Source organism: Lactuca virosa, chromosome 4 (genome assembly GCF_052849685.1).
Source record: "Lactuca virosa cultivar CGN04683 chromosome 4, Lactuca_virosa_CGN04683_v6, whole genome shotgun sequence".
NCBI lineage: Eukaryota > Viridiplantae > Streptophyta > Magnoliopsida > Asterales > Asteraceae > Lactuca > Lactuca virosa.
In genome coordinates, this window is record NC_136429.1 from 148,704,349 (window position 1) to 148,730,144 (window position 25,796).

General features: G+C 39.0%; 3 protein-coding genes across 5 annotated transcripts; all 3 read left to right on the top strand.

The window, feature by feature from the left end:
- The first annotated feature begins 802 nt into the window (after nt 1–802).
- Nucleotides 803–1,159, top strand: LOC145105201 (uncharacterized). Its single transcript, XM_079042332.1, has one exon. It carries the CDS (start codon nt 803–805, stop codon nt 1,157–1,159), a length of 357 nt encoding a protein of 118 aa, XP_078898458.1.
- A 12,546-nt stretch (nt 1,160–13,705) lies between these two features.
- LOC145105202 (uncharacterized) lies at nt 13,706–14,428 on the top strand. Its single transcript, XM_079042333.1, has one exon. The coding sequence runs from the start codon at nt 13,706–13,708 to the stop codon at nt 14,426–14,428; it is 723 nt and encodes a 240-aa protein (XP_078898459.1).
- A 2,972-nt stretch (nt 14,429–17,400) lies between these two features.
- LOC145107532 (S-adenosyl-L-methionine-dependent methyltransferases superfamily protein) lies at nt 17,401–25,348 on the top strand. 3 transcript variants are annotated; one of them, XM_079044434.1, is made up of 14 exons: nt 17,409–17,551; nt 18,168–18,255; nt 21,699–21,798; nt 21,928–21,989; nt 22,099–22,149; nt 22,261–22,287; nt 22,396–22,500; nt 22,655–22,762; nt 23,101–23,172; nt 23,348–23,398; nt 23,543–23,605; nt 23,863–23,987; nt 24,084–24,219; nt 24,346–25,348. In XM_079044434.1, exons 3-14 carry the CDS (start codon nt 21,708–21,710, stop codon nt 25,030–25,032), a joined length of 1,578 nt encoding a protein of 525 aa, XP_078900560.1. In that variant the 5' UTR covers nt 17,409–17,551; nt 18,168–18,255; nt 21,699–21,707; the 3' UTR covers nt 25,033–25,348. The 3 variants fall into 3 exon arrangements, with proteins under 3 accessions (XP_078900559.1, XP_078900560.1, XP_078900561.1); XM_079044433.1 differs by lacking the exon at nt 18,168–18,255 and having other exon boundaries at nt 17,401–17,551; XM_079044435.1 differs by lacking the exons at nt 17,409–17,551; nt 18,168–18,255 and adding an exon at nt 17,730–17,935.
- The last annotated feature ends 448 nt before the right edge of the window (nt 25,349–25,796 follow it).

Here is a 25,796-nt window from a genome sequence, read left to right on the forward strand (position 1 = left end):
CCAAAATGTATCGGGATTTGCGACTCAGTTATTGGTGGCCATGCATGAATCAGGAGATAGAATGGTATGTCGAGCGGTGTTTGACCTGTCGAATGGTCAAAGTCGAGCACCAGAGGCCACATGGCAAGCTTCAACCTTTAAAGGTGGCCATGTGGAAATGGGAACAGATCACTATGGATTTCATCACCAAGTTACCTCGTACAACTAAGGGATTTGATGTGATTTGGGTGATTATGGATCGGTTAACCAAGAGTGCTCACTTCTTGGCTATCCGTGAGAGTTCATCGGCCGAGAAATTAACCGAGGTTTATATGCGCGAGATTTTCGCTCGACATGGTGTTCCGGTTTCTATTGTTTCCGACCGGGATGTTCAATTTACCTCACGGTTTTGGCAGAAGTTTCACGAGGAATTGGGTATGAGATTGCACTTTAGCACTGCTTATCTCATACAGACTAATGAACAGAGTGAGAGAACCATTCAAACACTTGATGATATGTTGAGAGATTATGTATTAGATTTCGGTGGAGCTGGGACTCCTACCTTCCTCTGGCGAAAGTCTCTTACAACAACAACTATCTCTCTAGTATCGGTGCGCCGCCATTTGAGCTTCTCTGTGGGAGAAGGTGTTGTACTCCAGTCTGCTGGGGAGAGATTGGTTACAGGGTTATGGGAAGGACTAAAGTAGTCCTTCAAACGGTAGAGCTTATTCAGCAGATCAGGTAGAGGTTGCAGACAGCTCAGAGTCGGCGGAAGAGTTATGTTGACAAACGTCGATCTGAGTTGGAGTTTCGGGTTGGGGACATGGTTTTGTTAAAAGTATTACCTAGGAAGGGTGTAATTCATTTCAGGAAAAGGGGAAAGTTGGGTCCCTGGTATATTGGGTTGTTTCGGGTGATTGCCAGGGTTGGCAGGGTAACTTATAGGTTAGATTTTCCTGAAGAGCTCAGCCAAATCCACAACATCTTCCATGTATCACAGCTTCGGAAGTGTGTGACTGATGATTCATCGGTTGTTCCTCTGTATGATGTTCAGGTTGATGATCGCCTGAATTATATTGAGAGAACAGTGGCGATTTTAGATTGGAAAATGAAGGCCTTACGCAACAAGGTTGTGTCTTTGGTCAAGGTTCAGTGGCAGCATCGGAAAGGTTTCGAATAGACATGGGAACCCAAGTCGGAGATCCAAGAGCATTACCATGAGTTGTTCACAACATCAGACTTCGAGGACGAAGTCTAGTTCAAGTGAGGGAGAATTGTAACACTCAGATCAGGTAAGAATTTTTCAAGTTTAATTTTCAAGGATTTAACCATGTTCACGACGTGAGGAATGTATGTAATGTATATGTGCATCATTTTTGGGCTCATGACGTGAGAACATATTGGGTCACGACGTGAGGATTTCCTGAGAGGAAACCCTAAATTTGGGGGTTTTATTTATGTATTTAAAGGCAGTGAGGGCTAGGGTTAGCCCCCCCCCCCCCAGCCTCTATCACCTCCTTGCACTCCCATTTGAAACCCTAGCATCCATATTTGATCTTGAAGCTTATTTGTGGCGATTCTATCCAAGGAGAAGAAGACGAAGAGCATCTAGTTCATCATTTATGCATTCAAGTCTCTCCACCAATCATTTCCACACCTTATGGACCTTTTGTGAGTTTCAAGTTCATTGCTTTTTGAGTCCATAAGATTAGATCTAGGTTTTTATATTTAATCCTCTGTATTCAAGTTGATATGGTGGTTGGAGTCCATAAAGTTTCCAACTTTATGGATCTCCAGTGTCCCTTGAGTACTATAGATGATAGATCTGGGGTTTGGTTGAGTTTTGAAACTCTTGCATGAGATTTGGTGTCAATTCCTCCTTTTGTGCCCTAGTTAGTGTTGGGAGATGCATTGGACATGCATCTCCAAAAAGCCATGATTTTTATGATGTTCTATAGCAAATAAGACTCTATGAGGGATTTGGTTGTTTGGATTAAGAACTTCTTATTAGAGCGTTCTCACGACGTGAGCACAGGGATGTCACGATGTGAGGATGGTGTTCCTCGACTGTTTTGGCTTATTAAGTCATGGTGTGACTAGCGGATTATGGACCTTCGAGTGTGGATTGATTTGACTTTGACCCGGGGTTTGACCAAGTTTGACCTAAGGAAATTTTGGGTATTTCGAGCCATATTGAGATTTGTCACTATTTGATGAATAGGTGACCGGTAGAGCTGATATTCGTAGCAATATCCTGTTCAAAGATCTCTTCGGACTGATAGGTGAGTTTTCCTCATTGTACTTGTGGGTCGAAGGCACCAAGGCCGACCCACTAGATTGTTATCCTGGTATATTGATAGATGTTATGTTGATCATGTAGTAGATCTATATGATTCCTTGTATTATTGGATATGTGTTAGATTGGTAGATCTGTAGGACTACCTGTATTTGTCGGTTATTGATTGCTATGATACTTGTTGATGTGTTGGTGTTGGTTGGGTTAAGGCGGTACTGCTTTGTGCTGAAGGCCAAGATACCCAGGGCGGTCCGGATAGACTGAAGGCATGAGAAGCGATTCAGTCATGCCGATGGCCCGGAGAACGGTCCAGATAGGTTGTAGGCCCGGTGCGGCGGTCCAGTAATGCTGAAGGCTCATCTATGCATGTTGTTATTTGTATGGTGGTTTGTGATACTTTGGGGGGAAACTCATTAAGCGTTGGCTTACGGTTTAAGTTTATGTTTCAGTTACTTCTGATCATCGGTGAAAGGCGAAGGCGTGACCTTACACATCCTTCAGTGTTATGATTTTGAGCATTATGATAACTTGGTCTTGGAAAATATTTGGGTTCTGATAATTGGTTTTGAGATCGGATTGTTGAGAACAATGATTTTCTTGATTTAAAAATGAAAAATTTTATCGTATTTCTTGGGATGTTACAATCCAAGCTCTTGGTTTGTGTTTGGAGTCAAAGGATAAAATGGGAAAATGAGGTTTTAGACTTCTTTCATGAATTAATAATTTTATTTTGGTAACTTTCAAGTCAAAATTAATAAGATGGGATTGTGGGGCTCTTCAATACCTTTTCGTGCATATAAAGAACACCGAAAACAGAGTTATAACGAAGAAGTTATGGTTGTTTGAAGTTTAAGTGGAAATTGGGTGCTTTTGAATTACACAGGGCGTAACTTACTGACTTTGGATGCGGGTTTAATGAATTATGCACGACATAATTTATGTTATGCAAGGCATAATTTGGGCAGATCAAAACCCTAAATCTTCGGTTTTAATCCCTATTTAAGGGCTCTAACATATAGGAAACTCTCTCATAACCAGCCTCCATCATCTAATATCATTCCTTGAGAAACCATAGCCTCCTCTTACTTTGTTTAAGCCTTGACACCATTTATGAGCTTATTTCTCCATTGGAAGGTTGAATCTTGAAGAACAAGATGGTGGCAAAGTATAGACAAGAAGGGTTCAAGTATAGATCCAACAAGGTTACTTCATTTATGGACCATTGTGAGTAAAAACCTTCTATCTTGCTCATTGATTTCTTAGATCTTGTTATTGGCTATTTTTGTCACTTTTGGTCATTTTAGTACATAAAGTTTAGATCTTGAAATTTTGTAACCATGTTATGGATAAAGTTGGAAACTTTATCCATCTAAACATCATATTGATTCAAACATGAAAGTTGGAGACCTAGACTTAATGGATTAAGTTGAGAAATATGCATTTTTGGTCCTTTTAAGACTTAAAGACTAGATCTTGGTTGTTTGGAACATCCTAATGGATAAGGTTGGAAACTTGATCCATTATGGAGTTATTAGGAACTAGATATGAGAATTTGATGGTTAACTTTCTGTATTAAACACTTAATGGGAAAGGCTGGACAACAACTTATTACGCGAGGTGTAATTCTGGCTCCGCAGTGTGTAGCCTCATTTTCTGTAACACCTGGTTTAATTTGGAAAGGTTTTATGTATGGACTCGGCGAGTTGGGAGACCGACTCGTCGAGTAGGGTCGTGGTATCATGGAACGCGGAACAGGACTGACTCGGCGAGTCGACGGGTTGACTCGGCAAGTCCGAGCTGTTTAGAGAAAACCCTAAATTTGGGGTTTGGGGTTTGCCCCTATATAAACGTCATTATCCGCCCAGTAGCCTCCCTTAGCACCATAGAAGAACGTTTACGGCCGCACACCCTCTTGTGAGCGAAGCAAGATCAATTGGGAGCTTATCCTTGGGATTTTGGGGAGGATTCCAAGCTTGAAGAAGAAGTATCAAGGGGAAAACACTGGATCTAGCATCTAGTTCGTCTTGGGCATTGATTTGAGGTATGAAGCTGTTACCTTAAGCATAAATTCTATTTGAGAGTTGTGACCAACTTTGAGGAAGTGGAAGCAAGCTTAGATATGGACCTATCACAAGGATATGGTTCTAGATTTGGACCTTCTTAGGCCCCAAATATCATAAAGTTGGATCTTTTATTAAGCTCATTCCCTCTCCATGCATAAGAACCTTGTTTGAAGGTTAGTTTTGGTGTTATGGCCATGTGAGGCTATGCATGCACGTAAAGTTTGCAAATTTACGTGATATCTTCACTAGGAGAGTATGGATCTGTAGTTTGAAACCTTAAATCCCTCTGGAAAGAACCAATTACGTGAGAACTCGTCGAGTCCCTCTGGTGACTCGGCGAGTCGAGAGGGTTCACGACCAAGGGTTTACGGCCAAGGGTTTACGGCCAAGGGTTCACGGCCAAGGGTTCACGGTCAGGGATGTGCGGTTGGTGGTTTACGGCCGTGAACATCAAGAACTCGACGAGTCCCTCGGGTGACTTGGCGAGTCGGTGAGTGAAGCAGGGAACCCAACGAGTGACTGATTGTACTCGTCGAGTCAAGGTCAATATGGACTGTTGACCTTGACTATAGACCTTGACTTTGACCGGGGTTGACCCTGGGGGTATTTATGGGATTATGCTGAGTTACTTACTCATTGATTATAGGCAGTTTGGGAGGAGCAGCGTAGGATATATCTGACTACAGTTTGCCGGTTCAGCCTGTGAGAGGTGAGTCTTCTCACCATATCAATGGGTCTAAGGCACCAAGGCCGGCCCATTATGTGATTAGGTTATATGTGATAGTCATTATGTGATTAGATATGGAATGTGATCCGTTATGATATGTGATGGGGGGAGCCTGTGGCATTGGATGTACGACCATGTGGGGTAGCCCATGGCATTCTTAGGTAAAGACCATGTGGGGGAGCCCATGGCATTGGATATAAGACCATGTGGGGTAGCCCATGGCAGTCCTAGGTAAAGACCATGAGGGGTAGCCCATGGCATTCTTACAGATTTTATGTATGCATGGCTTGGGTGATGTGTGTGTAGCTTTAATTAGCTAGCAGGATATGTGTATGTGTATTGTGTGTGGTATGCTATGGGGGACTCACTAAGCATGTCACTTACAGGTTGTTGATTTGTTTCAGGTACATCTGAGCCCAAGGGCAAGGGAAAGGCGTGATGGTGTGGCGTGCACTCTATCTCTCTTTTATTGATATGTTTTTGGGGACACTCTGATGAATTAAATAAGTTGTAATGAATACCGATTTGAAAACAATTATGTTGGGATCTCATGGATTATGCAAATGGGTTTTATTAATTAAAAATGAAAATTTATTTGTAAATTTGGGTCGTTACAAGTTGGTATCAGAGCCTTGGTTTGTGGGATTCGGGCGCACTCTCGGGTGTGTCAGGACTCAAACTAAGGAAATGATAAACTGTTTCAAAATAAAAGTTAAAAACTTTTAAGAAATGAGAAGAAGAAAGTGTAACGCGCGCGATCGGCCGAGCCAAGTAAGTAGTTCCCGATGTGTTAGCCATGTTATACTGATATTTGAGCTTGATGATCGTGTGAGATTTGCTATGTGTATGCTTTTAAAATTGTATACGGTTACGAGCTTATAGCCTCATAATGATTGATTTGGCCTTATTTCCTGTTCCTTGTCTGGTTGTGGTCCTAGGGTAGAATCTTTTATTTGGAAGTCTATTTGATCCTCTTCTGTGTATAATTTGCATGCATAAAGGCAACCTGTAATGATTGGTCTGTTTGATGTGGGTAGAGAAAATCTTGGAACAGTCTAGGATTTGGGATATGCGGTGGTTTGTAGTATATGATTTGTTTTGGGACGAATTGGAGCTATCAGGTAGAGCTTTGGGGAAAGACACATGTAGGTGTGGAAGGTAGTATTGGGCCCGTACTACTGAAAGCACAGGACCTGTGCCCGAACCAATGCTAGATCTGATCACTCTAAGGAGGACCGATGTGGGAAGATCCCCTTTATAGATGTCCTGACTTATGACATTTCAGTTCAGCATGGTGATGACATGATTCGGGACAAGGGGATCAGGATCAGGATCAGGATCGGGGTCTAGGTCTGGATCGGGCAGCGGTACCGAGCCTGTTGATGAGAGACTGTGCGATATCATTGCAGCCGAGGTTACAAAGGGCGTCCTCGACGCTACCCCAGTCATCTTTGGGACGGTCAAGGAGGGCATTATAGAGATCATGGAGGAGAAACTCAGATCATTCAGGGCTGAGATTGCTTCAGGCCAGATTGGAGCCCGGACTCCCTCGTTCCGGGAGTTCAAAGCGTGTGGGGCGCTGAAGTTTTTCGGGGTCAGGGACCCCATTGTCAGCCAACGCTGGGTGGCGGATATCGAAAACGCCCAGCACACGAGTTCTTGCCCGAATGTGGCAAAGGTGGGGTTTGCTTCTTGCATGCTGAGAGACAGGGCCCGGGATTGGTGGGGCGAGGTTACTAAACAGGTGGGACCAGTCGGGGTGGCTGAGATGTCATGGGCCGAGTTTGTTCGGCGATTTGATTTGGAGTTTGCACCACCCGTTGAGGTGCAACGGCTAGTGCGAGAGTTTCATGAATTGCAGCAGACCGTCGAGACTGTGGCGAAAATCACCGCTAAGTTTCGGGAACGAGCTTTGTTGATCCCTCAGTATGCTACCGATGAGGAGATGAGATGGACCCGATATCATTCCATGTTGAGGGATGATATCCGGGAGTTTGTAAGCTTTACGGGGTTCAAAACCCTGAATGAGATGGTGGAGAAGGCCCGTGAGAGGGAGATGGAGTTGGATTCCCGCACGAAGCGGAAAACTGAGCAGGTGCAGGCAGCGGGAGGTCAGGCTAAGAAGCCTAAGACCTCAGATTCTTCGGGTGGAGGCCAGAAGGGTCAGGGCCGCTGTGCCAAGTGCGGGAGGTTTCATAGTGGGGAGTGTAGGACAGCTGGGAAATCGGGATGTTACTCTTGTGGGCAGCAGGGCCACGTGAGCAGGGATTGCCCCAAGAAGGGCCTGATATGTTTCCACTGCAACCAAACTGGCCATAAAAAGGCCGATTGTTCGAGGTTGCAGTGAGGAGGGGGATCAGTGGCGGCGCCCACGCCCGCCACAATAAGGATTACCGATGGTCACCCTGCTAAGGCGGAAGCTCCAACAGTGAGGAGTCGTGCATTTCAGCTGACCACCGAGGAGGCACGGGCAGCGCCAGACGTTGTGGCTAGTATGTATTCATTCTTCTCTACTCTATGGATCTGTTTCGCTTATGTATATTATATGCTTGTATAGGGACCTTTTTGGTCAATGGTATGTATGCTCACGTCTTATTTGATTCGGGTGCCACCCGATCATTTGTGTCTCTTGCGCTTAGCAAGAAGTTTCGGGAAGCGCCGGGAACTTTAGATTCCCTGCTCGAGGTAGAGATTGCAAATGACTGCACCATTAGTGATGCGAGAGTATATCGGGATTATGTCCTGAATGTGATTGGTGAGAGATTTCGTGTCGACTTAGTCCCGATACCGTTGCGAGGGCTGAAAGTGATTATTAGAATGGATTGGTTAGGGGCCAACGGGGCCATGATTGACTGTGAGCATCAGTTGGTGAGGGTTCGAACCCCAAGTGGGGGAGAACTGGTGATACATGGTGATAGAGCATCGCGGGGGCAGTCTTATATCTCGGATACAAGGGTAGAGATCACGAAGGATGTAGGCAGTGTGCTGGTTGTTCAGGATTTTCGGGATGTTTTCCTCGAAGAGTTACCAGGAGTGCCTCCGGAGAGGCAGGTGGAGTTTCGCATTGACTTGGTGCCGGGTGCCGCTCCGATAGCAAAGGCACCATACCGGTTGGCACCACCAGAGATGCATGAACTCTCTACACAGCTTCAGTAGCTACTAGACCAAGGGTTCATTCGACCGAGCAGTTCCCCGTGGGGAGCGCCGATTCTTTTCATGAAAAAGAAGGATAGATCGCATAGGATGTGCATCGACTATAGGGAGCTGAACAAGCTAACGGTGAATAACCGTTATCCGTTGCCAAGGATCGATGATTTGTTCGATCAGCTACAGGGTGCGTCTTGGTTCTCCAAGATAGATCTTCAGTCGGGGTACCATGAGATGAGGATTCGGGATGAGGATATACTGAAGACGGCTTTCAGGACTCGGTATGGGCATTATGAGTTTGTAGTGATGTCGTTTGGGCTCACCAATGCCCCAGCAGTATTCATGGATCTTATGAACAGGGTGTGTAGACCGATGTAGGATCGGTCGGTGATCGTTTTCATTGATGATATCCTGGTCCATTCTAAGACCAGAGAGCAGCGCGAACAACATTTAAGAGAGGTGTTGGAGACCCTAAGGTCGGAGAGGTTGTATGCCAAGTTCTCCAAGTGTGATTTCTGGCTACGAGAGGTATAATTTTTGGGGAATATCATTAACCAGGAGGGTATTTCGGTTGATCCAGCCAAGGTTGAGGCTGTGATGTGGTGGGAAGTATCGAAAAATGCATCTGAGATTCGTAGCTTCTTGGGTCTAGCGGATTATTATCGGAGATTTATCCAGGACTTCTCCAAGATTTCTGTGCCATTGACCCGTCTAACCAAGAAGAATGTGACGTTTCGGTGGGGTACGGATCAGCAGTTGGCCTTCGAGACCTTGAGGCGGAGATTGTGCGAGGCTCCGATCCTCGTACTGCCAGAGGGATTAGATGATCTGGTGGTGTACTGTGACGTGTCAATTTCAGGGTTAGGTGCGGTACTGATGCAGAGAGGGCACGTGATAGCATATGCCTCGCGACAGTTGAAGCTGCATGAGGCAAATTACCCTACTCACGATCTGGAACTGGGGGCAGTGATGTTTTCCCTCAAGATTTGGAGGCATTACTTGTATGGGGTGCGGTGTACCATTTACACCGACCATAAGAGTCTGAAGTATTTGATGGACCAACAGAACCTCAACATGCGACAAAGAAGGTGGTTGGACGTGCTAAAGGACTATGATTGCGAGATTCTATACCACCCATGGAAGGCCAATGTAGTAGCCAACGCTTTGAGTCGTAAGACGGCTGGTTCCCCGATTGGGAGTGTGTGTTTGAGGATGACGGTGATCTCTCCGTTGTTGGAGATGATCAAAGAGGCTCGGGTCGAGGGAGTGAAGAAAGAAAATTGGAAGGTAGAGAGGATTCGAGGACAATATCCTTTGTTTGTTAAGGATAGTCGTGGTCTCTTGACGCAGTGTGGCCGGGTGTGGGTACCGGTAACCGGGGGAGTGAGACAGAAGATATTAGAGGAAGCGCATAAGTCCAAGTCCTCTATACATCCAGGAGCTACGAAAATGTATAGGGACTTGAGGTTGAGTTATTGGTGGCCATGCATGAAGCGGGAAATTGCTTGGTTTGTAGAGCGGTGCTTGACTTGTAGGAAGGTCAAGGTCGAGCATCAGCGGCCTCATGGAAAGGTCGGCAAGGGGCGTGGATGTCATATGGGGTAGCCCATGGCATTCTTACAGATTTTATGTATGCATGGCTTGGGTGATGTGTGTGTAGCTTTAATTAGCTAGCAGGATATGTGTATGTGTATTGTGTGTGGTATGCTCTGGGGGACTCACTAATCATGTCGCTTACAGGTTGTTGATTTGTTTCAGGTACATTTGAGCCCAAGGGCAAGGGCAAGGTGTGATGGCGCGACGTGCACTCTATCTCTCTTTTATTGATATGTTTTTGGGGACACTCTGATGAATTAAATAAGTTGTAATGAATACCGATTTGAAAACAATTATGTTAGGATCTCATGGATTATGCAAATGGGTTTTATTAATTAAAAATGAAAATTTCTTTGTAAATTTGGGTCGTTACATTTTCACCCGTAATTACCATCTTGGGCTCTACACTGGGCGTAGAGCTATTAAGATGGGCGTACTCGGACTGGATGTTGACTTTAACTTTTGACCGTTGACTGTTGACTTTGAACAAGTTTGACTTTAAGTCATTTGGGGTATTTTAAGTTGTAGATTGAGGCTTAGTCCTTGTTTGTTGTATAGATGACCAGTAGAGTCGGTATTTGGATCAGTGAGCTGTTCAGCTATCTTCTAGTCTTTGATGTGAGTTTTCCTCACTGTACTCATGCGTCGAAGGCACCAATGTTGACCCACTAGGTTATGTATTTTGGTATATAGGATGATGTTATTATGATTATATGTTAGACTGATAGATCTGTATGATTACCTATATACGTTAGTTATATGATAGACTAGTATATCTATATGATTACCTATATACGCTGGTTATATGATAAATTGGTATATTTTTATGATTACATGTACTTGCTGTTTATATGTTTATTTGTTGCATATGTCTACATAGTGGGGGTGGGTTGAGGCGGTACTGCTTTGTGTTGTAGGCCAACAACCTGGGCAATCCAGTCGGGAGACTGCGGGACAGTGGCAATCTAGTCGGGAGACTATAGGCCAGAGGGGAAATCCAGTCGGGAGAATGTAGGCTAGGGGCAATCTAGTCGGGAGACTATGGGCCAGGGTAATCTAGTCAGGAGATTGTGGACCCAACATGCAATGTGTGTATATGTTATGTTGTGTGGGGTATTTTGGAGAATTCACTAAGCTTTGTGCTTATGATTTCATGTTTATGGTTTCGGGTACTTCTGTTTTCAAAAGGAAGGGCCCGGTTTGATCGCACTACATCCCCTAGAGATTTATTCCGCATTATATGTTTATAAATTACTTTGATGTTTTGAGAATACCTTGACTCTAATCGTTTTTGAACAATGAATGAATAGTTTGACTTATTTAAAATAAAAAAATTTACTATGATTTTGGGATGTTACAAATACCAAACATAAATCCCGAATAGATACACTACCCAACTTCCAACTCAAAGCGCCGACCACCGTATTGGCCTTGCCTGGGTGGTAAAGGATCTCACAGTCATGATCCTTCAGAACATCTAACGACTGGTGTTGTCTCATGTTAAGGCTTGATTGATCTGTCAAATATCTCAAGCTCTTATGGTATGTATAAATGATACACCGAAATCCATACAAGCAGTGACGCCAAATCTTGAGGGTAAAAACCACTATCTTCAGCTCTAATTCATGAGTAGGATAATTCACACCCCGAGGCTTACAAAGTGTACGCGATCATATGACTCATTTGCATAAGCACATCAACCACACCCAAACTCGAAGCATCACAGTAAACCACAAAATCCTCAACACCCTCGGGAAGGATCAACATTGGTGTCTCACATAATTTCTGCTGCAAAACCTCAAATAGTGTCTGTTGCTCAGGACCCTAATGAAAGGTAACATTATTCTCTATTAATTGAGTTAGAGGAACTGTAATCTTGGAAAAATCATGAATAAACCTCTTGCAATAACATGTCAACCGAAGGAAACTTCAAATCTCAGATGGAGACCTCGGAACCTCCCACTGCATCACCGCCTCGATCTTAGCCGGATTGACCAAGATACCATTTTGGTTGACAAGCTGTCCCAAGAACTATACCTCATGTAACCAAAACTCGCACTTGGAGAATTTGGCATAAAGCCTCTCTTTCCTCATAGTCTTAAGAACCTCTCTCAAGTGCCACTCATGCTTCTCATTGCTCTTAGAATAGACCAATATATTATCAATAAATATAATCATAGAATGATCCAGCATCAACTTATATACCCGGTTTATGAGGTACATGAACAATGTTGGTGTATTGGTGAGCCTTAATGACATCACTACAAACTTGTAATGTCCATAATGAGTCCTCAAGGACGTCTTCTAAATATCCTCGTCTCTGACTCTCATTACGTGATAACTTACCCTCAAATAAATCGTGGACCAAGATGCACCCTGAAGCTGATCAATTAAATCGTCAATCGTAGGGAGCGGATAATGGTTATTCACCGTAATCTTGTTCAACTCTTTATAGTCAATGCACACCATGTGAAATCTGTAGTACTTCATACAAGATGAGAACTAACATTCTTGGTGACATACTTGTTGGTGGATACATTCTAAAAAAATTCTTTCTTGATTTTTTATCATCTTCATCGACTCTCCAAAATCAAATGGGATCAGAGTCTTCAAAAATTATATTCTTAACATCTTATGATTATCATAATCTTTCTAGTTCGTGTCGTTTTAATAATACAAGGGTCCTAGACTAGACCGTAGTTGTTCATTTTATGCGCCCCTTTGCCAACCCATTGGGTAGCCCAAAAGATGGTAAGTCTGGCCTTTATTTTTTTTTCTCTGCCCCGAGTCATGACAAACAAAATTTTCCCTGTAATTTTGATGACTCTGTCTCCGGCTCTTCGCCTCTCTTGATTGATGAAAGCGAACTCACAAAGGGTTATCGGTAATCAGCAATCAGCCAATTACTTGTCTCAACTTTGAGTCATCTCTCAACTTTTATACACTCGCATCCTCTTCAATCTCAAGTGTCATGTAAGTTTAACCTCATTTTCTATTTTAATTTTTTAAAAACTTGACCTAATTTTTGCGACGCATTATATATATTTATTTGTGCTGCTTGAAATTAGTAGGCAATAGTTTTAGTGGTTAAATCTTCTTCATTTGGATAATTTTTATGTTTATTGTTGATTGTTCAACTTCTAATTTTGTGTTAATCTTTTACTTGTGTGATATTGTTATATTTATGAATTGTTTGAAGTTTGGAGACAAAAAAAGTGTGTTTACATGGATACTAGAATAATGATATTTTACTTCACAACCCCTTTTGCCTGCTGAAGTGATAGAAGATGTTAGCCTAATAAGATTTTGGGTTTTCTCTTGTATTGGGCTTTATGATTTAGCCTTTTAGCTAGGAAACCCTAATTATCTTCTCTATATATTATGCCTTTCCCTTTAATTGTATTTGTACTTTCTCATTTGATAATAATATGAAACCCTAGCCGTTCTATATTTTGTTAGTTTGTACTTTCGTTTTGGGGGCGAGAGTACTGTTCATTGGTACTGTTCACAACACTGTTCATCGGTACTTGTTCACCGGCACTGTTCACCGTACTGTTCACGACACTGCTCATCGGTATTGTTCATCGCACTGTTCACGTTATTGTTTATCGCATTGTTTACGTTACTGTTCATCGCAATTTTGAGTATGGTTTCTTTCTCGTTTCTTTATTCAGTTTGATTTGATTTGTTCGTCTTGTCGGTTTCGAGGGTTTCGTTTCGTCTGTTGGTTTTGTTGATTTCAAGATCTTGATTATTTCTGCTGCTACTCATATTTACTGTTTGATTGATACTGAAATATGGCCCCAAGAGATGATTCTCTTCAGTCCATTAGTATTCAACTCGATGGCAAAAACTATGCCTATTGGAGTTATGTTATGAAAAAGTTCTTACGAGGCTATGTGGGGGATTGTTACAGGTGACAAGAAGAAAGTAACAGACGAGAAGGCTAATAATTATGCAACCTTACTTGATTCATGGGAGACTGATAACTCCAAGATCATTACTTGGATTAATAATTCTATTATCCAGTCTATTGGTACACAATTGGCGAAGTATGACACAGCAAATGAGGTTTGGGATCACTTGGCTAGGTTGTATACTCAATCTAACTTTGCAAAGCAGTATCAGTTAGAGTTTGATATTCTAGCCCTCCAACAGAACAATCTCAGTGTTCAGGAATTTTATGCTGCTATGTCGGATTTGTGGGATCAGTTGGCTCTTACAGAACCTGATGTGTTGAAGGCTTTTAAGCCTTATATTGATAGAAGGGAATATCAACATTTGGTTCACTTCTTGATGGCATTACGTTCAGGTTTTGAAGGCTTGCGCAGATCAATCTTGCATCGCACACCTCTTCCTAATGTTGGTTCGGTTGTTCACAAGTTGATTGCTGAAGAAACTCGTATCAAGTCCCGTGCTGACAAAGGTCTCAAGACAGCCACTCCTATTGTTTTTGATGTTCCACAACGACCTCAGTCTTCAAACCAGAGTCGTCCTAAAGTTGCATTTGATGAGTGTGCTTTTTGTAAAAAGAAGAACCATTGGAAGGCAAATTGTCCTTTGCTGACAAATAAAGGAAACCAGCAGCAACAGCAAACGAGATTACCTGCAAAGTCTTAGGCTTCACAACAGAACAGGTCTTCTGGACAGTCACGTCCCTCATTTCCATCTTTTAGGCCACCACAGTACGCTGCTGCTATACCTTCAGTTGAGAATGAGACAGATTTCACACCACCATCAACCTTGGATCCATAGATTGTTGAGCAGTTCAGACAGTTCTTAGCTGCCAATCCAACTGCCATGTCAGCTTCCATGTATCATTCAGGTCTGTCTTCATCCAACACGTCAGGTATTCCTTTATCCTTGTGGATATTGGATTCTGGTGCATCTTATCACATGTCACCACATTTGTCATCTTTTGCTTCATTATCTTCTCGTACACCTGTCTCTGTTATGTTTGCTAGTGCTACACCCATGTCAGTAGAGGGTGTTGGTTCTATTGTCACTCCATATAAATCTTTAACAGATGTGTATTACATTCCCACACTTGACTCAAAAATAGCAAGGGAAAGTAGGGAAGTCGAATCCAAACAGCAGAGAGAGAGGACTTTGATTCCCTTCCCTGTAGATATGAGAGATGGACATGGAAGGAAGTAGCGACCTGCATGAATGGTGTAACGACTGCCCCGCTGCTACATAATCATAAAGAAAAGAGCTAAAAGACGATAGCTGCTTTAGAGGTTGCTTAGTCGGTATCTGACTGAACTAGCTGGTTTAGATTTGTCTCCTAACGCCGCGACGGGGACCGGTAAAAGAAAAAACTACCTTATAAAGCTACTACCTAGCTTGGAAGGTCAGCGTTGAGGTTCGAGAGCGTATTGTATGAACAAATGCTTTATTCGATCACTTTTCTCTAGCGTTTGAATCTTGCATCGGTCAGTTAGTTGTGTAAATCTGGTTGTTGGGTCTTCTTTCTTGATTCATTATGTTGTATACAGGTCATTCGGTCTCGGAGGGTGATTAGGATAGGCCATAGACTTGGGGAGCTCTATGTTGATGATGTTGCTGCATCTTGTGTCGATTTGTCGTCTTTTCGTTTAAACCCTTCGTCGTCTGTTTTTTTATCTTTGGCATTCTCATTTGGGACATGTCTCAGCGTCTCGTTTACAGTTTTTGGTTTCCACTGGTGTGTTAGGCTCTTTGAAAATTGATGATATTTCTGATTGTTGTGGTTGTAAACTGGGAAATTTTTCTGCTTTACCATTTAATAAAAGTGTCACACATTCCATTGCCCCCTTTGATATCGTGCATTCTGATGTGTGGGGTCCCTCTCCGATCATCTCTAAATCAGGATCTAACTATTATGTTTCATTCATTGATGATTACACTCGTTATACGTGGGTTTATTTATGAAGTGCAGGTCTGATTTTTTCACTATATATATAGTGAATTCAGAGCTCTTGTCAAGACTCAACACTCTGCTGTCATAAAATGTTATCGGTGTGATTTGGGAGGAGAATTTACCTCCAATGATTTTAAACAATTATTGGCATCTGATGGCACTATACATCAATCATCTTGTATAAACACTCCTTTGTAGAATGGTGTTGCGGAAAGAAAACATCGACATCTCCTAGAAACTGCCAGATCCTTACTACTTTCTGCTCAAGTTCCCAATATGTTTTGGGGAGAAGTTGTTCATACCGCCACTTATGTTATTAATCGCATTCATACTGCGTACACTTCGGGGAAGTCTCCTTATGAAATGTTGTTTGGACAACTTCCAGATTATTCTTCATTACGAGTGTTTGGGTGTACATGTTTTGTCTTGAAGCCTCATTACGAGTGTTTGGTTAGATGGGATCTAAGCATTTTCAATTGATTCAATATGGTCATTCATCATTTTTTTGTTTATGAACATAATTAATGTTTTAGGGCTGCAATCAGATGGTTTGGTCGGAGAAGATGAACATGGGGGGTGGGTTCGAGAGAGGGAGGGGGAACGAGAGAGAGAGAGAGAGAGAGAGAGAGAGAGAGGTGGGCCTCTCTTTTTTAATTATTAAAATAACTATTAGATTTAAAAAATTGAAAGAAAAATGAAAAATAAATACTCCAAGGGTATTACAGTCATTTCATTTTACCGAGGGACCAAAAACGTAACGAAACTACCTCAATGACCACCAATCCAAAAAAATCGTGGTTTGGACTAAAACCCCAAAAAATACATACCACAGTGACCATTTTTACAATTTTGTATTATATTTCACATCAACAAAAGACATCCAATCAACATAAACCTGATAAAAAAATATAAAGTGAATAAAATTAATATTTTGCCTAAAAATCATGAAGGAAACTAAAAAGAATTTAGTTCGGGTAAAACCTTTTTTTTTTTTTTTGCAAACTCAAAAGTTTTTTCTACGGTATTTACTTTAAGGAAATTGAAAATCTGTGGAAAAGATAGATACTAGAAAGTTGAATAAATTAATTAGATAAAATTAGTAAAATAACAAATAAGGGGGTGTTTGGATAGGGAAACAATAGGGTGCTTATTGCTTATTTTCACCACAATAAGCTAAGTTTAAGTGTTTGAATATGAATCCTTAAAAATCAGCTTATTGTAGTAGAGATAAACTAAATATCCTATCATTAAAAATCAGCTTATTGTGGTATGGATAAGCTAAATAAGCTGATTTTAATAAGCATCTCCCTCTTGCTTATTGTTTATTCTCACCGCAAATAAGCTAATAAGTTATAATCTAATTTATCCAAACACCCCTAAAAGTAAATAAAAAAAGGAAACACTCAACTTAAGGTTTTTGTTGCAAATGCAATAAAAATAAAATATGATTTGAAGGAAATTTATGAACCGTAACTTGAATCGGAATTATCAATACCGGTCCTAATATATCTAAATAAATCCTGATTCTTTTCTTGAAAAAATTAAATATTCTTATACTTTTTGTTTCTACAAATACTTCTACCCAATTAAATAGTGACATGTGTAACATTTAATGAAATTTTAATATATGACATGTCTCTTGATTTAATTGGGTAGGATGTCTTGATTTAAATGGGGGAGGAGGATTTTCGAGAAAAAAAAAATTATGACTGGAATCAGTTTCCCTGAGTCCGCTTAAGAACCAATCACATAAATCCCTTCGATTCGCTACTTTAAACAACTACAAATATCTCCCGTCCAGGGTTTGCGTCTCTCCATCTTCATCGGATCGATCTTCGCAGGTAATTTTCATTAGATTCCCAAATTTCATAACATAAATGCATGTAAATTTTGGTATATGTTTACGTTATGCCAAAATCTATTTATCAAATTAGAGTCTTGCACAAACACTTTGCGATTATGTTAATCTAGGGTTTCTACTAAACTATTATTTAGGGCTTTTTTTGGTTAAATTTCGAGAATAACTACGGCTGAAGCCTTAAAGATTATGCTGACTCGTTGCTTATAGTGAAGCGACGGTTGTCCAATTTGCCTATGATTGCGATAATTTTTTGGGTTTTTTTGTGTTATCCACGTCAACATGGATTTGTTTCCGGCAGTTGAGTGAATCTCATAGCCTCCTTAGGCTATGAGGTTTCTGGTTCTTTTTGTTTAAGAGACGTTGAGTAAGTGATTATGTTAGTTTCTTGGTTATAATATCAGTTCTTAGTTCATATGCATTGCACAGTTTTATGTAATGTCTACTTATATTTGGTATAATTGCATAGATATAGCTTTATGATCCAATGAGAAAAGGAAATATGAACTTTGCTGTAAACAAACTTAAAATAATTTCTCTATTCTCCTTTCCATTACTGAAAATACAGTTTCTTGAAGGTTTATGTTGTTCTTTTTCAGCATCTGCAGTAACATGTAGTCAAAAATATGACTGGGGAAAGAACATTACATCCAGATTGCAGAAATTCTTCAAACCCATACCATGAATGTAGTGAATTTTGCTGTAACTTTAGTTCCTTCATATATACAAAGCACAATTATAATTTATCAAACTCCTATCAAAATCATATGTGGATGGAGCAAGACTTGCCACGAAACTTTAGGAAAAAGAAATAATTCACTAAACTCAAATTTGTTTCATAAATTAATTCCAAATAAAAATAGTATAAAGTATGGGGTTTCTTCTATCACTTCAGAGCATGCAAAAGGGGTTGTGAAGTGAAATATCATTATTCAAGTAATCAAGTATCCATCTAAACACACTTTTTTTTTGTCTCCAAACTTCAAACAATTCATAGATATAACAAAATCACACAAATAAAACATTTAACCACTAAATCACACAAAATTAGAAGTTGAACAATCAACGATAAACATTAAAATTATCTAAATAAACAACATTTAACCACTAAAATCATTGGCTACTGATTTCAAGCACCACAAATAAATATATATATATATATATATATATATATATATATATATATATATAATGCGTCACAAAGATTAGGTCAAGGTTTTACAAAATAAAAATAAAAAATGAGGTTAAACTTACATGAGATTTGAAATTTCACAAAGATTAGGTCAAGGTTTTACAAAATAAAAATAAAAAATGAGGTTAAACTTACATGAGATTTGAAATTTGAAGATGCGAGTGTATAAAGTTTGAGAGAGGACTCAAAGTTGAGACAAACAGTTGGCTTACTGCTAATTGCTCTTCGTGAGTTCGCGTTCGTCAATCAATAGAGGCGAAGAGCCGGAAAGAGAGTCATCAAAATTATAGGAAAACTTTTGTTCGTCATGAGAGAAAAAAAGAAAGTCTAGTACTCCAGTTCCATCTTTTGGGCTACCTAATGGGCTTGCAAAGAGGCACATAAAATTGATAACTACAGTCTACGCAACTGTATTATTAAAAGGGTGGTGTTAAAAAAGGTTAATTTTATAGCTATCTTTTAAAGGATACTAGGATAATGACTTTGATAACCCCCAATCAAGTTTGTTTACCGAAGGAGGTCCCACAATCCGAATTCCACCACAAACCGTGAATCAGAAGCCAATTAAGGCACGAGAGTATGGCGTTTGTCTTTTATGCCCTTTTATTTATTAGTAATTGTTTTCACCACTATCTCTGCAGTTTGTTTTATTTTGGTGGGGGACAACATTCGTTGCTCGGTCTGTGGTTGCCTCCCTGCTGGTCCAGTCTAGAGTATATATAGTGGGTGTTTCTTCCTTTTTGAGTAGCTGAAGTTTTATGTAAAAGAACCTTGTTCGTATTTTGGAGATACCCAGATTTAGAATCCTGGGATTATCTTAATAGTATTCAAGTTTGTTCTTCATTCCTTTGTGTTTTCTAGTTAAGTTGTTAAGTGATTGTGTTGGTTAGATTAAGAGCTCACCAATTGGTATCAGAGCTGTTCCATCCAATGGGAGGAGCTTCTAAAGGAGCTGCTGTGAAGAAGCTGGAAGATCAAGCGGGGGTGATGCAGATTCAGCTTCAGTCTCATAATATGGACATTTAAGAAATGAAGGCAAGGATGGACACTCTCCTGCAAGGACAAGAGGAGATGACTCAGAACCAGTAGTAATCAAGAGCAACAATGAACAAGGTGCTGGAAAGACTGGATTTCATGGCTGGGACCGGAAAAGGTAACTCGAATCCCTACTAAACTATTAATACACCTTTTGGGAACCCTATGAACAAGAACAAGGGTGTTGGGAGTTCAGTGGTGATGTTCCGGCTCAGGAGGTTAGGACAAGATGGAAATGGCGGCGTTGGTCCTGGTGGAATCATCTTTGGATCTCTTCACCAAAATGATGCAGGGAGAGGGGGTGGTCGTTATGAGTTCAGGCACCGGAAAATCGATATGTCAGGGTTCGACAGCGTCGAACCCGATGGATGGATATTACAGGCGGATCGATATTTTGCAATTTACCAGTGGCTTGACGAAGAAAAAATCGCGGCTGCCATTCTATGCCTTAGCGGAGACGCGTTGACCTGGTTTCGATGGTCAAACAAGCAGAAAGCGATAAATACATGGGAGGAGATGAAAGATGTGTTTCTCAAACGATTCCAACCAATCCAGGGCGACGACTTGTACGAGCAATAGTCGGCGCTTGTGCAAACGGGAACCGCGGAGGATTACGTATGGCGTTTTATCGAGTTATCATTATCTTTCTATTTGTGTAATTGGATCTCTTGGTAACACAACTGTTTTAATAATACATGGGTCCTTGACTAGACCGTATTTGTCCATTTTATTTGACCCTTTGGCAGCCCATTGAATAGCCCAAAAGATGGTAAGTCTGGCCTTTTTTTTTCTCTGCGCGACGAGTCATGACAAACAAAAGTTTCCCTGTAATTTTGATGACTCTGTCTCGGCTCTTTGCATCTCTTGATTGACGAACACGAACTCACAAAGAGCAATCGGCAATCAGCCAACTGCTTGTCTCAAACTCTGAGTCCTCTCTCAACTTTTATACACTCGCATGCTCTTCAATCTCAAGTGTCATGTAAGTTTAACCTCATTTTCTATTTTAATTTTATAAAATCTTGACCTAATTTTTGTGACGCATTATATATATATATATATATATATATATATATATATATATATATATATATATATATTGTGCTGCTTGAAATCGGTAGGCAATAGTTTTAGTGGTTAAATGTACTTAATTTTCATAATTTTGATGTTTATTGTTGATTGTTCAACTTCTAATTTTGTGTGATTTAGTGGTTAAATCTTTTATGTGTGTGATTTTGTTATATTTATGAATTGTTTGAGGTTTGAAGACAAAAAAAGTGTGTTTACATGGATACTAGAATAATGATATTTCACTTCGCAACCCCCCTTTTGCCTGCTGAACTGATAGAAGAAACCCCATACTTTATAATATATTTTTATTTTGGATTAATTTGTGAGTTTTTATGAAACAAATTTGAGTTTAGTGGCAAGTCTTGCTCCTTCGACATATGATTTTGATGGGAGTTTGATAAATTATAATTGTGCTTTGTTATATGAAGAAACTAAAGTTACAATATACTGAACAAATAATTTTGTTTATTAAAAAACATAGTAAGTAAACGGGTTTCAAAATGGAAGTCCAATAATTTTTGGATACAAACACATGGCATTCCATTGAAGTAAAATTAGTGAGAAGTAATGTATATGTCAATTAAGGTATAGAACATTGATTTTGGAAGTTTATTGTTCCTAACGTCAATTTTAATTAAGTTACAAATTTGTTTTCTGAAATAACTAGAAAATATATTTTGTTATAATCTTATTCCATTACCTTGTCCATTTCATTCTTTTGTCATTCCATTCCATTCCATCCAACCTAATTGTTTACTCTTTGTTTCAAGTCACAACAAATTTAATATCTCATGAAATTAAACTGTCATTCTGAATATCTTTTTAATAACAGTGATTTTGAATGGCATCTGATGCATCAGAGAGTATTGGGCAAAAGCCAAAGATACAAATATATTCTACACCAAATAATGAAGTCACCACTTTTTGGAAAGGTATTTTTCTGGATAAACTATATTTAATTATTACTTGAGGACAAATTTGTAAAAAGTTACCCATCTTTCCTGTCACAATTATTAAGTCAGAAAGAAACAACAACCTAAATTTTAAACTGTATTTCACAGAAAAATATGAAAGGGATGCTAAGAAATATTGGGATGTCTTCTACAAACGTCATCAAGATCGGGTTAGTTTTGATTTCCCTTTTTACCCTTGAATGCAAACTTTCATATACCTTCAATGGTTGCTGTTAGATTCTTCTAGAAGTTAATATTGTAACCTTTTTTTTTCATTAGTTTTTCAAGGATAGACATTACTTGGATAAAGAATGGGGTCACTTTTTCTCTGTGAGTGTACAAAGTATTTACTTACCACTTATTATAAATTTAGATTTCAACTTTTGAAGAAAATGTAAGCATCTCAATTTCATTAGTCTAAAACATCTCTTGCTATTTCAGGAAGCAGAGGAAAAGGTTATTCTGGAGGTAAATAATTTCATTGCTATATTTTCTTTTTACAAAATGGTTTTAATAAATATTCACAATCTCAACTCATGTTTTAATGATTTCTTTTTTGCATACATTGATTTATAGGTTGGATGTGGTGCTGGAAACACTATCTTTCCTTTAGCTGCTACCTACCCTGGTATATTTATTCATGCTTGTGACTTTTCACCTCGTGCAGTTGAGTTAGTTAAGGTAAAACTTTATTTTATATATATAAATTTTGTTACCCTTTTGCATGATGTTTCATATGATTTGAGTTTCTAGAGTAGAATCGATGCATGTCATATGCTTTATTGATGGTAATATGTATTAATTGATTTCTTTTTCTTGTTCTTAATTGCTACAGGCACATAAAGACTTTAAAAAAGAAAAGATAAATGCATTTGCATGTGATTTGACTAGTGAAGACTTGGTCAAACATATACCTCCATCTTCTGTTGATATTGTAACAATGGTATTGCAAGATTTTATCATGTAAAGTTTATAACAAGTACAAAAGCAGTTTCTTGATGTTTTTAAATTGTCAAGGTTACCCGATTTTGATCACATACTTTCACCATGTTATCGATTTAAGCCACTGAACAATTATTATAATAGTCATAAAAAAGTAATCCAATGGCTAACTTGTCAAAATGGTGAAAGCACCTTGTGTGTGTGTGTGTGTGTGTGTGTTTTAAGAATATTTTGGTCTTTAATAAAATTGGGTAACTGGTAAAAATGTGTTTTTTGTAATTTGTACATGTTTGTGGGGTCGTTAATATTATTAAAGTGATTGACTGACTTCTTAAGCAGATATTTGTCTTATCCGCAGTATCACCTGAGAAGATGCCTCTGGTATTGAAAAACATCAAAAAGATTATGAAGGTAATAATATAAATTTTATGTTTTTTTTTATAAGGTAAAATACAAAACCATTATATTTTTTGATAGTTTGAAAGAACCGTTTTTGGTATAGTGGTTGAAATGTTTTGGCTTCTATTAAAAATTTATAATAAAGTCAGTCTACTGACCTAAAATTTTAAATAATTCTTATATCCAGCCAAATGCTTATGTCTTATTCCGCGATTATGCTACAGGAGATCTTGCTCAGGTTAGCATTTTTCTTTTACTCCTTTCACTGTTTCTGTAAGACTTTTTTATTTAATAATAATAATTGACTATTAGAGCAAAGTAGACTGTTATTTCTTGCAGTTAACCCTACATTTATTTTAATATCATGCTGTTTTATTGGCAGGAAAGGCTTATTTCTAAGGATCAGAAAATCAGTGAGAATTTTTTTGTCAGAGGTGATGGAACTGTAAGTGGAAAATCCAAAAATAATAATTTTTAAAAAAAAATACACAATTGTATTATTTGTGATTGCTCTTTAAATGGTCAAAACATGTATAATGTTTAATCGTTACATAATATAAGTAAAAGTTAACCTACTAAATCGGTGGATTGTAAAAGACTAAAAGTACAAGTGCTTTTTACTATTTTGCCCTTTTTGATTTTTAATCTTGTACCTTTTTTTGTTGTTCTTATAACTTTTTTTTATTGCATCTTATGTTTCAGCGTGCTTTCTATTTTTCTGAGGAATTCTTGACAAATTTGTTTCAAGAAAACGGGTTACAAATCGAAGAATGTGGTTTGTGTTGCAAGCAAGTAGAAAATCGTTCACGTGAGATAGTAATGAATCGGTAAGTAATCTAATAATATTAAAAAAATTTATAGTTTTATTTAATTTAATTTTTTATTCATATATAAATGAAGAAAAAATCATTTATTATTGTTAGGCGTTGGGTCCAAGCTGCCTTTCGTTTAGATGACAAAATCCCTAAAATTTCAAAGGAGACTGAAGAGGGATTTGATATCGATATTTCTGAAGGAATTGCTTTTGAAATGTTTGGGATTTCTTCACCAAAGGATGAGGTTAGGGTTTAAAAAATCCACCCAATTATAACAATGTGATCCAAATACAAAGCAACATGTTTCAAGTTTCAACTTACAACACAAATAAATGAAAGTATGTTGTTAATTTATTTATTTTTGTAATAGATTACAGAGTACAAGTTACGAGATTGGAACTTTAAAATCAAACTACTTTCAAAAGAATTCCAACACACATGCAAATCAACTGGCTTAATGTTATGGGAATCCGCGCAACTCATGGCTTCCATTCTTGCCTCAAACCAAAATATTGTTTCCGGGAAAACAATATTAGAACTCGGGTCTGGTTCTGGCGGGATCTGTTCCATGATCGCCGTCAGAACCGCCCGTCTTGTTGTCCCCACAGACGGGGACAACAAAACCCTCGAGCTTCTTCAAGAAAACGTCATTTCAAATCTTGAAGAATCTTTAATTTCAAAGCTAAAAATCAAGAAACTAGAATGGGGTAACGAAGAACATATAGAATCCGTGAAAAAAGTGAGTGGCGAAAAGGGTTTTGATGTTGTTATTGGTACGGATGTGACTTATGTTGTGGAAGCAATTATGCCATTGTTTAAAACCGCAAAAGAGTTGATTTCAATTGATGGAGTGCTCATTTTGTGTCATGTGTTTCGGAGAGTTGATGAAGGGTGTATACTTTTGGCTGCTTCTTGTTTTGGTTTTCAGTTGGTTGATAGATGGCCAAATGGTATGTTGAATGGAAGCTCGATTATTGAGGATTGGTTTGAGGGTAGAATCGGAAAAGAGGATGTTGAAAATACGGCGTTAAATATCATGTACTTCCATGCCAAGTAATATTGTTATACTAGAGTGGACACTTATTTTTCTAGGGTTTTTTTAGTGCGAGGAAAAGGATATTTACGTTTTTTGCATAACTCACCGAATATGGTTTTGTTTTGTCTTTTTGGATAGGACAAAAGATTGTAATGTTTGTCTGGTGGACACAAGTCTTTTAGTCCGATGCATGTCAAAGACCATGCAAGAAAGGTGTTTGTTGTTTGCTAAGGTTTGTCTTTTGTGTATTGTTGGTTTTGTTATCTATTTTTTTGTGACGATAAATTTGTAAAAGATGATCGTTTTTTTAATATGGAGACATGTATTCAAGTATAAATACTGAAAGTGGATAATCTTTTTATTGTTGTTTTGATGACCTTATTGTTTTGTTTTTTTGATGATATAAAAAATATTATGTCTCATTGATGCTAGTCTCTGGTTCAATGCATAACAAATGTTTTTTTTTTTTTTTTTTCTCTTTCTCGATGATAAATCTCCTTTACCAATATAATAGGGATAATTACTTAAAAGGGTAACATATTCTTTGATTTGTACACATTAAGTCACTGAGTTTTTTTTGTCTATATTTTTCCATTGAACTTGTTGAACTGTTCAAAAAACATCATTATGACCTGTTATTGGAGGTTTAGCCGGTTTCCGGCGTATTTGACAGCTCCGGTCATCTTCTCCGGCGTTCCTGATTTTTCCGGCGACCTCAAAAACTCCGACATTCATGATTTTCCATCAGATCACTGTTCATTGTCTTCAACCTCCGGTCATAGTGT